The sequence below is a fragment of the Lagenorhynchus albirostris genome, chromosome 15 (genome assembly GCF_949774975.1).
Source record: "Lagenorhynchus albirostris chromosome 15, mLagAlb1.1, whole genome shotgun sequence".
Classification (NCBI taxonomy): Eukaryota; Metazoa; Chordata; class Mammalia; order Artiodactyla; family Delphinidae; genus Lagenorhynchus; species Lagenorhynchus albirostris.
The window spans coordinates 11,631,421-11,643,403 of record NC_083109.1 but is presented as its reverse complement, the minus strand read 5'-3'; the positions used below and the strand labels follow the sequence as shown (position 1 = coordinate 11,643,403).

The 11,983-nt window shown below is 43.4% G+C and overlaps 1 protein-coding gene across 4 annotated transcripts in view; it reads right to left on the bottom strand.

The window, feature by feature from the left end:
• UBE2V1 (ubiquitin conjugating enzyme E2 V1) overlaps nucleotides 1-11,983 on the bottom strand; it is a 50,821-nt gene that overhangs the window by 17,934 nt on the left and 20,904 nt on the right. For 2 of the 4 annotated variants that reach the window (XM_060125183.1, XM_060125185.1), the window contains 2 exons: nucleotides 4,671-4,796; nucleotides 1,863-3,392 (listed from right to left, as the gene is read on the bottom strand). In XM_060125183.1, the coding sequence (XP_059981166.1) occupies nucleotides 3,246-3,392; nucleotides 4,671-4,796 (273 nt within the window). In that variant the 3' untranslated portion in view covers nucleotides 1,863-3,245. Of the gene's footprint in view, nucleotides 1-685; nucleotides 909-1,719; nucleotides 3,393-4,670; nucleotides 4,797-11,983 lie in introns of those variants that run through there. The other 2 variants (XM_060125182.1, XM_060125184.1) reach the window with 2 other exon arrangements.

The window sequence follows — 11,983 nt, the reverse complement described above, 5'->3', positions numbered from 1 at the left end:
GTTCCCTGTAGCCCGCTAAGAGGGTAACAGGTGCAGAGTCTCGGATTTCAGATGGGACTTGTTTCCTCTCTGGAAGTCACTGCACAGAAGAGCTGCCGCCCTGACTCTGCTTTGGGGCTTTCCAGTAGAACTTTGAAATAATTCTAGAATCTCCCATCTTCTTTCTCCCTTGAGAGAACTGACTGAGGGTGAAGAGCCCACAAATGTCTCCGGCCCGATCCCCTTTCAGGGGAGCCTGAAAGGCAGCGACTCGCTCCAGAGGACAGATTCGTAAGGACCATGTGGCAGAAATTCTGGCAGCACCTTCTGGAGGGTGGCGTGTTAGGAACAACCCGATGCCCTCCATGAAGTCAGGTCCGGCCCCAACGGCCACAAGGGATGACCCGGCTCCTGGCACAGGACACCAAGGTGGTGCCTACTGGTGGCTGGGACCACAGCAGAAGTGCAAATCCTAAGTAAAAACAGCTGCGACATGTTCCCACTCCTCACACAGGAGAGGGTAGACAGACTGTCAATCAGATCAAAACTCTTGTTTCAAACACTAGAAACACATGGGAAAATTCTATTTTCTTTTCCAACCAGAAGACAACTACCTCCAGCCAATAAGTAGGTACTAGTGGAGACTTAGCAGCTAGGGTCCCACAAAGCTACTTATAATTTTTTAAAAATTAATTAATTAATTTACTTATTTTTGGCTGTGTTGGGTCTTCATTTCCATGCAAGGGCTTTCTCTAGTTGCGGCGAGTGGGGGTCACTCTTCATCGCGGTGCGCAGGCCTCTCACTGTCGCGGCCTCTCTTGTTGCGGAGCACGAACTCCAGACGCGCAGGCTCAGTAGTTGTGGCTCACGGGCCTAGTTGCTCCGCGGCATGTGGGATCTTCCCAGACCAGGGCTCGAACCCGTGTCCCCTGCATTGGCAGGGAGATTCTCAACCACTGCGCCACCAGGGAAGCCCCCAACAAAGCTAATTAAATCAAAGGAAAGAGGGGAAACCACAACCCTTTTTTTCACTCAATCTTTTATGGCAGGGGTTGGCAAACTATGGTCTATGGGCCAAATCTGGCCCACTGCCTGGTTTCGTACGGCCCCTCAAATGAAGAAAGATTTTTATAGATGAACATTTGCAATAGATTTGGTAATAAGGAATACTTTGAATCCCAATTACATGTTATCCCCTAAAAAAAGCATTTCATTCTTCTTAGTATACTTGTAACATTATAAAAACTGTACTCAATTATGATGTTTTGAATTTCATCCCAAAAATTGTGGAAATTTGTTTTCTCTCTTGTTACATAAATACTCACGTAATTTCTTTGATTTTGCCTCTTGGACGATAAAGCCTAACTATTTGGGAATTCCCTGGCGGTCCAGTGGTTAGGACTCCGCGCTCTCACTGTCGAGGGCCTGGGTTCAATCCCTGGTCGGGGAACTAAGATCCCACAAGCCGTGCGGCACGGCCAAAGAAAGAAATAAAGATAAAAAGCCTAAATATTTACTGACTTGGGCCCATCACAGGAAACGTTTGCCGACCCCTGCTTTAGGAGGTCAAATTGAATCCCAAAGACATTAAATTCTATTACTGAATAAATTATATGCCAAGAGGAAGAAGAGCACAGCTTCTTAAATATTAACGCACACTTTTTATTATATTAAAATCAGGCAATGGTCTGACAATAAAAAGTCTAGCTATGGAATACTGTTATGTTAAACTTTACTTACAGGATGTTAAATCCTTAGAACTAAGGTTTTCCCCAGAAAAAGATGAATGGAAACATCAATTGCTTTTCAGACTTGATAGCTGCTGCTTCAAAAGGTGGCTTTACACAAACACTAAGTTAAAAAAAAAAAAAAAAAACCTTAGAACACAATGAATTGCTTTTATTTCGGTATGCGTCCAACATCTCAGCATTTAGTGGTCCTGAACAGAAAAGTGGAAAAACGCAGCCATTGGCCAGGAATTCCGGGGATCTGCCGTGCACACCGAGTTCTTTCTTATCCCTGCTGAGGACCGAGAGAAGCAGCAGCACCGAAACCAAAGTGTGCACCGAGTTCATGGTTCTTTTTGTTCCAGTTGTCAGATTCCAAACTAGACTCAAATGGATTGCAAGGATGACCAAATGAGAGCCCTGTTTAAAACTTCTTCAATTTTTAAAAGCTAAAGCAATTACAGGAAAAGAAAATTCATTCAGAGGGATCGTGTGTGCTTACAAGTGTCTTCTGTGGCCTTTCTCCAAGTTTAACCACCAAGGACTTTGAGAGCTGGCAGGTCTGTGACCCTGGTGACTGTTCTGTTCACCTTATCAAAACCTGAGCTAAGTAAACGTATCAGCTGATGATGACAGCAGAGGGTGGCAGGGCTGAGAACCCAATATTCATTCCCCAGGCTGGTGGAGAGTAAGTAAGTGTGGTTCCAAAACTAAATGAGGGAGGTCAGATATGCTTTCCAACCTTACCTGATGGCTTCTGGCCAAAGCAAGGAAGTGTCATGGAAAGTGTTGGGTGGTGATGGTGCAAAAAGGGACTTGAGGAGGAGGAAGGACAAAGCAGCACCCCTCGATTAAGGTGGAGGGAGAAGATATGGGGAAAGCCCTGAATTCCTCACCAAAGGCCAATTTCAGAGGGGAGCCGAGGGGGTTACAATCTATGCTTTGGCCAAGGGTGGTAATGGAGAGTGGGAAGAGGATGGTGGCTTGGAAGGGGGTCAGCATTTAAGACTTAAAGAAAGAAACCAGGGGTGCAGACGAAGCATCCCCCACACCCAGCAGGAGTCCCACAGGCTGTGACCTGAAACCCTTACATCTACTCTAAGAAGCCACCCCAAGCTGGAGGGCTGTTGCAGGGAGGGAGGAGGCAGGGGGAGGGGAAGGGGAGAAGGCAGAGACCCCAGGCCATGTAATCAGCAGCAAGGTGATTGCGTGGTGTGTCTTTTCACAGTTGAGTTAGATGTGCCCCACCGGTTATGATGGGAATCAATTTAAATATACTTTCTTGATCCCAGAAGTTCAACTATGTGGACAGTGGTTACACTTGACAGGATGATTTGTTATAGCACAACTTATATATTTCAAATGGACAAAAAATTAGTATCATTTACAGTATCTTAAGATAAACTGCCTTTGAATGGGAGCTTCCTTTCCAGTACTTTGAGGTCTACAAGACGTATCTAGAAAATTTACTACTGTGGAAAATGAAGACTGCTTAAATCGAATGGGGGGTAGGGGAGGGCCTGTGGTTTTTCTTTTTGATTAATTGCTGTAACACTGTCCTTCAGGAGGCTGAGGGAGTTTCATATTTTCTTTAGACATCATTAGGCGCCGAAGCTCTTGCAGGACAACTTTGATGCTATATGAATTCTGCCATTTTGCTAGCACTGATATGGCTCTTGGGTCCACCTACAGAAAGGCAAACAAAGAACAAAGTACTGTCAGGCTCTCAAACAAAAGAAAAGTTGTATGCTGGAGCTAAGCTACAGCAGAAACGTGAGTAAAATGCATTTTTCAAGTTGAACATGCTGATCACACAGTGGTATCTGACATGCAGAATACCCACAGGATTCCCTCCCTCCAGTTAGTCTGTTTTCCCCTTTTTGTGTCCCAAACCCTCACTGTGTGGGAGAAGGAAATTATGAATAAGTAAAGCCACCTTTAGAGAAATGGCACTCACACTTGGTGAGACTCAACCCAACTGGCTCTGAAACAACGACCTGAGCTGCCCCTGGGCTGGCTGCTGCTACCGCTCAGGGCCTGTCCTCTCTCAACGTTACGCCCGGGTCGTGGACGATGAAGAGGTACAGGGCAGTAGGGAGAGCACAAGCAACGGGTGGCGAGGACCCAGGCTCTGATGACAAGGGCCTTCCTCAGAGTCATACCCTCTCAAGTTAGTGTAGCATTCCCCAAGAAATTTCCCAGAGTGTGAGTTGAGTCCTGGGTTCAGGACTTCAGGTGGAACTCAAAGACAACACTAAACACTGAACACAGTAACAAGGCTCATCTCTTTCCAATTTTCTTACAAGTCTTCTGAATACCTCAAAACAGAAGGCTTACTAGCTCATGCAATGCTAATATGCAGCACCCTTTAATACTTGCTGATCTCCCCTCTGAACAAGAGAGCAGGCCTCAGAGGCTCAAAAACCTTTGGCAAGCAACATACGGAGGAAGAATTTACCAACTTTGCTTTGTTTTTGTAATATTTATCATTGCTGTTACTGCCTTCTTATGACAAATGAGACTGGTTTCCATTTATGGCAATGCAAATGGTGGTAAAAATAAGTTAAAAAAGCAAGACCATTAGAGGAAAAAAATAGTATGTCGTCCCCAAATAAGGCCAATGAGGTAAAAGTGTGACCTTGGGCAAGATCTTTCACCTCGGTTTCCTCACCTCTCTACCTCTTGGGTGTATATCAGGAGGACTGAATGAGCTCTTATCTCAAAGTGACCGGCATAGTGCTGAGAAATACAGGCCAGAGTAAATGCCACGTAAGTTGTAGTTAAACACAATTGGGAAACAGGCCCTCACCCCAAATCTGCACATGTTCATACTGCAATATATTTTATCATCAAATAACCAATTAACATATGGACTCCGGCCCAAAGTGCCCCTGATAATATTAAAGTACAAAGCATTTTTCAGAGAACCCCAGAGAACAAGTAGGGGCAGGAAAAACAACTTACCACTCCATTAGAACTATTAACTCCATTCATATTAATTTTTGTTACAAATCTTACAAAGGGGGGTGCTTCTGGGTATTTAGGTCCACATTCTATTTTAAGGCTGTATATTCGGTTTTCATAAATTGTCTGGAAAAAAAAAGGGTACAGCCATGTCAGGCAATTACAAAGAATTCAAAAAGGTAGAACTTCTGAAACCTCATTTATTCCTGACTGCAGAACTGGTGCATCTGCTTCCATTACACAAAGTCTACTTGTTATTTGATAAGTTAGCAGTAATTAGTCCTTACACTGGTGTATATGAATCCTGGCCTGGGGGGGAATATAAAGAAGGCGGAACATTTAAGCTAGTTATCACTGACGTTTCATGCTAGTATTATTAAGCCCAATCAGATGGACTTGTTTTTATGTGAATTTTTCTACGCTCTGGGAAATGGTGTGTAAGAGGCATTCTTCATTCTGGGAAGGCACACCAGATGTCTACTCATGCGGGGATCATCAGCCAGTGCATTAAATACCACCATGTACAAAGCACAGAACAGGTAACTCTTGAGAGAACTTCAAAACGAAGCACAAGTTGGGGGTGGGGGAGAGACAGGAGAGTCACTTCCCACTTCGTCACCACTTTGGGGCTGTGCTCTGTGAAAGGGATCTCAGCTGTAGGTGCGATCATCTCTCCCTGCTGTTTTTACGATAACCTGAGAGATTACTGGCATTTAGTATGTGAGGTGGGGAGCCAAGGATGCCAGACCTGCACCGGAAAAAAACAGTCCTTCTCCAAATGCCAACTGTGCCTCTGCTGAGAAACACTGGAAAGGTCCGATCCCCTAAAGCCAATGAACTTTTCTCTTTAACTTCCACCCAGTGAACAGCAGAACGTGCTGATTTTCCCAGGCTGTTCCTTCTGCCTAGAGTGCCGTGCCCCCACCTGAACTACTTCACAACCTTCAAGACCCAGTTCAAACATCATATGAAACAGAAGGCTACTTCACAAGTTTTCTGTCTTATATGAAGTTGCATTATCATCATTTGCATGTCTGAAGACCACAACAGGGGGTGACAGCTCCCCATCAGACTGGCCCCCTTGAGGGCAAGGACCACCCTTCTCTGGGTTCCCCTCTCAGGCACCAGTGCCCCTTCCTCACTGCATGCTGCATGAGAAGTTGCTCCTCTGTAAACAGTGACATCTAGCGGTCTTTGGGGGGAATAAATTAAAGAAGATGTGATTTAAATGCTTGAAAACATTATGTCTAAATAGTGGCCCGTCCCTAATTTAAAAACTGGGACATATATTAATATTTTAAAATTCAGAAGGCAGTCTTAATATACGCATAGAAACTTTTCACATCCACTTAACAGGGACCCCAGCCTATAACAAAATCAAAAATCAATTCTGGATTTCCACCCACCCTCAAGATGCCCCCCTCTCTTCTTCCCTCATAAGTAGCAGCACCATCCAGCAGTTAAAGCAAAAACCTAGCAGCCAGCCACGACTCCCCTCTTCCTCACCCCTTACCTCTCAATCGTCAAAAGGTCTCAGCTTCTACCTCCAGAAGAGATCCCACACCCACCCACTTTCCTCCACCACCGCACCTCATCTGAATCACCCCAAGTCTCTGCCTTCTCCCTCGCTCCCCTAGCATCTGCTCCCCACACAGCAGCCTGACTGACCTTTCAAAACCAGAAACCGTTCCTGTGGCTTAACCCCTCCAATGGTTTCCTGGTGACCTAAGAAAGGAAGCCCCAGTTCCTGGATCGGACCCTGTGCACCCCTGCCTTTCTCTCCGTTTATTCTTCTCCCTCCTCATCCAGCCCCAGGTCCTCTCTCCTCGGGGCCCTAATACCAGCTGCCCCACCGCACACTGCAGCTCACTCCTCTCAGCGTCCTCCTGAGCCCTCGTCTGAAGACTGACTCCTAGTCCTGTGTCTGACACCCCTCACTAAACTCATAACAAGGAGGGCAGGGGCCTCAACTGAACTGATATTCAGCTGTTTGTTGAATGAATGAATGTTGCTCTTTACGCTTTTATAAAAGGAACACCTTGTTGCAATTAAGGAGTTTCCTCAGAGAAACAAAAACTCACTCAGTAAACACAACAAGCAGGAAGCGGAGTGGCATGGTTTCCGTACAGATTTATGGAAAATATGGTAAAAGGTCCAGCCTCAGCGCCTAACACAGTCTCACACTCAATAAATATCTGTTGACTGCATGGATCCCAAATTCATCTCTGGGTGTGTCCTGCATTCCTGCTCACTGGCTTTGTCATACAATTCAAAGACAATTTCTTACATAAAAAACTCCCTGGGGGCTCACAGTAATTACCAAAATCACAAAGTCTGTTAAAATATTTGACACTACATTTTGGAGGCTCTGATGCTCCGATTTATTCACCTGCCAGCATGGTTTTTGGCTTATCAGTGTTGATAAGAGGTCACTGATCACTCTATTAACAACAGCATCAAAATGGTTAAGAAGGTAAGCAGTTTAGTAATAGGACTCTGATCATTACATAGATTAAATCTTAACGTTACTCTTGACACTATGAAAGTCTAATATAAGAACATGCATGCTATGACTAACTTAGAACAAGAGGAATATTGAATTTCTCACCACTTATGTTCAACTGGCAATTTCATTGGAACACAGTGAAAAGTGCCTCAAGCCAAGTGAGCAGAGACACTGAAGGGTCACTAAACAGCCCAAAGCAAAACCGTTATAGAAAATGAGGTTCTGGTTTTCTTCTCTTTTGTTTACGAGGGCTCCAAGGACCTGCTAAAAAGGTTTCATTGAAGAAAGGAAATGTGCCTGAAGGAGAATTGCTAGAACATTCTGTCTCCGTGAGGAACACTGCTCTCTTTAAGATTCAATATTTGATCATGGAACAACTTTGCTGTCATGGCTTGAGCTTCATGGGGCAACTTGGCAGTGCCTATCAACATGTTGAAACAGGAGTGCTCAGACCAGCAAGACCATTTCTAGGAATTTCCTACAGACGGACTCGTACAAAAAGGTGAAGCACTGTTTAGTTATTTTTGATACTGCAGACAATCTAAATGTCCACCTGCAAGAGACTGACTAAACAAATAAGGCATACTCCTGTAACTGCATACTCTGTAGCCTTTTCAAAGGCTGAGGCCCAGACACACACACACACACACACACACACACACACACACACACACACACGCATGCACGCACGCACGCACACACCCCTGCAAAGGATGCCAAGACATAGCTCTTGGTATAGCCAGCAAGTTGCAGATTATGTACAACCTATAGAAGCAGACAGACACCTCCCACCAACTCTGGATATATTTATGTGTACATAGGCTGTTTCATCCATTGATCACTACATGCCCAGAGCCTAGAGATCACAAACTATTCTTGGGCCTAAAATATATATGTGAGATAATCCTAGTCTGATCATGAGGAAAACATCAGACCAATTCAAACAGGGAGACAGTCTACAAAATATTTGACCAGTACTCCTCCAGACTGTCAAGGACAACAAAACCAAGAAAACCCTGAAACTGTTACAGGCACAAGGAGCCTAGGACATGACAACAAAACATAATGTGGTATATTGGATAGGATTCTAGAACAGAAAACAGACATAAGGTAAAAGCTAAGGACACCTGAATAAATTATGGACTTCAGTTAATAATGCATCAATATTGGTTCATTGGTTGTAACAAATGTACTGTACTAATATGTTAACAATAAGGGAAACTGGGGTAGGGTGGTGTATACCAGAACTTTCTTTCTACGCCACCTTTGCAACTTTTCTGTAAATCTGAAAGTATTATAAAATACAATGAATGTTTGCTTATTTATCTATTTATATTGCAGTATAGTTGACTGACAATATTAGTTTCAGGTGTACAACACAGTGACTCAATATTTTTATAGATTATACTCCATTTAAAGTTATTATAAAATATTGGCTACATTCTCTGTACATACAATACACCCTTGTAGCTTTACTTATTTTATACACAGTAGTTTGTATCTCTTAATCCCCTACCCCTATTTTGCCCATCCTCCCTTCTCTCTCCCTACTGGTAACCACTAGTTTGTTCTCTGTATCTGTGAGTCTGTTTTGGTTTTGTTATATTCATTTGTTTATTTTTTAGATTCCACATAAAAGTGTTACCATACAGTATTTGTCTTTCTCTGTCTAACTTATTTCACTAAGCATAACCCCCTCCAGGTCCATCCATGTAGTTTCAAATGGCAAAATTTCATTCTTTTAAAATGTATTTCTAAGATGTATGAGATATGAGAAAAGGAAAAAGGTATTGGCTGCAAAAATATGCAAAGCACAAAATCTAAATTAATATATAAAAGAAAGATGACACTAGGTGAACTAGTCAACCACTACTCAGTTCAAATCTGATAGTTACATAAAAAGTATGTTTAATGTGCAATGTGGGCATATGCTATGCTAGAATAAAGGATGGGCCCTCTAAAAAAGGGAGACCAGGTAGAGACTGAGAAGATCTCAACAACTTAGGACATGGACAGGCAGTAAATGTACAGGAAGAGGTGTGAGAGGAGATGCATCGAACTACTGTTCACAGTTAATCTGGGGAGGAAAGTGGGGATTTGAAAGTTCGGGAAAAGCTGGGGAAAAAAGACACCACACTAGGATTTTTTAACAGAGTATTTAATATAGGGAATCGGTTAAACAGGTATCACTGGACTGAAAAAAGCTTTAGAAGAGGAGCCTGAACTAACACAGAGGTAGTAACCGCAGGGAGCAGGTATCACCTCTGGGTTAGCTAAGGCTTATTATTCCCTTTGTTCCCCCTTAAGGCTGGGGGTGCAAAGGAACAAAGCTGGAGTTGATCAGATCTAGAGGCTCAGAGGAAGAGGGCTCCAGAGTTGAACCCAGATCTCTAAGGAGGGGGTGCTGCGAGGCTGATGCTGGGGGTACCCCCAAAAGCTGGAGGCTGGAACCCACTGCTGATGCCAGGATGAAGGGCAATTACCAGAGTGGCACAGACAGAACAAGAGGCAAACAGGAAGGAACAAGTCTCTTCTCTCCGCCTTACAGGCTCTCTCCTGTGTCCTGATTGGTGGAGCCTAACGGGAAGCCAGCTGACAAAGGAAAAATGTAGTTTGCAGAGTGCCAGCCCCAGGATCCAAAGCAGAGCAGGGAAAGGTGGGCTTGGAGCTTACTAACCAGCACCTGCACACACCCCTCTGAACAGTGACAAGACACAATTTTCCTCTGTACAAAAACTCTCTTCCCATCAGTCAGGGTATCCTTCTGAGTGAGCCATAGGTCCCTCTGAAGGCAATATTAATTATTCATTTCTCTAATTCAATCATAGTGCCACCTGAATATTCTACAGCCTAAAGACTAAACTGCTGAGTTGACCACACAATCCTAATAGAAAATAAAAAGGTGAAAGGAGGCATTTGCTTCTTCCCATTTGCTTTCTGTTCCCACCAATGTGAGTCTGGCACGAGGCCCTCATCCTGGCAGCAAGAGCTGTCTCTGGTCTGCAGCTTCTGGACTTTCAGTGCTCCTCCAAGCAGCTCTGCTGGGCCCCACAGGAACTAACAGCAGAGGGTATCTGTCCTCCAAGTGTTAGGTTTCCAGGGCCCCAGCCTCTCCTGACCCATCCCCCCAGACCCAGGCGGTGTTGATTGCTTTGTGTTATCTTTGTGTTCCACCAGCGTGCTTTTTTGGCTTTTTTCAGTCCAACACCTATTTGATCAACTTCCTATATTAAATTCTCTCTGTTGAAATACCTAGTATGGTTTCTCTGCCTGACTGACATAAAGAATTAAAGGGAACAAAGTGAATTGCTTACTCTGTACTGTTTGAAAAACTTCACCAGAATATATTCATTTATCAGACATGTAACTTAAAGCTTTTAAAAAAGAGACGGATCAATATGCACTGATATGGAAAGATGTCCACCATCTGCTAAGGGGGAAAAAAAAATAAAGCTGCAAAACATTAAGCATAGCAAGGTCTCATTTTTATTAAAAAGGATATGTACTTGTTTGTGTACCCACAGCAAATGCCAGTAGAAACACACCACACACCAAATGATCAGTTTTTATTCTGTGGGGAGTATAATGAAATGGGGAAAGGATCACTTTCCTTTTACTTCACACACTCCTGGAATTCTGTTTGTCCTTAAGCATGCATACAACACTTTTAGATAAGTATGTGTATAAATACACACCTACACTCTAACCCACACATAAAAACACTATCTTGGAGAACCCCAGAGGTATTAACAGTGCTTCTCAACCAGGGTAATTTCTGTCCCTGTCCCACTCCTGAAGTGGTGGGAGTCAGGCAACACCTGGAGACACTTATGACTGTCACCACAGGGTTGGGGAGGTGCTTCTGGCATCTAGTGAGGAGACACCAGGGATGCTGCTGAACATCCTCTAATGCAAAGGACAGCTCCAAAACAAAGAATGACCCAGCCCAATATGCCAATAGTGCCAAGGCTGAGAAACTTTGCTCTATAACCTGGCTAGTGTTACCACCTCACGGTCAGAGTAGAAAGACTCCACGTCTAATGCTGTGGACAGTCACATGTTTGCCAGAATTTTGCAAGAGGCACTTGGATGGGAAGCTTTACTTTTAGGTTTGGAGGACTTGCTTTCAAAAAAAAAAAAAAAAAAAAGATATATATATATATTTTTTCAAATAGCTAACACACACATATGATTAAAGCATAAAGAGTACAAAAATACAGTGAAAAATAAGCCTCCTTTCCACCCTGACCCCAGCCAGCAATCCCTTTTGAAGGTAACTACTGTCATCAGCTTCTTTTATGTTTTCCAAAAGTATTCGAAGCACAAGTATATGTCTGGCCTCTTCCTCTTCCCTCACCCACCCCCACCCCAAGTGACAGCACAGCCTGTATACTGCTTTGTACCTTTTTTCACTTAAATATCATGGAGATCCTCCATTTCAGCACGTATAAATCTGTCTCATTCTTTTGAAAAGCTAAACAGTATATAATATGGTCCACTGAAAGATACTGAGGTGCTTTCCAATATTTTGCTACTATTGAAAACACTGCATGAAATAATTTTGTACATACAGGCTTTTGGGCAATACATTCAAGAAAAGCTGAGTAAATTCCTAGCAGAACTGCTGGATCATATGGTATATGCCTTTTAAATACTGGTGGAGGATTTTAGGTAATACAATAACAAAAATACAACAGGGACGTGAGTTACTCAGAGCTCTATTTAGATGCTTTAATAATTAGCTTGATATTCCAGATGCACAGCATATACCCTGTATGTTAATCATAAAACAGATTGGTCACAGGAA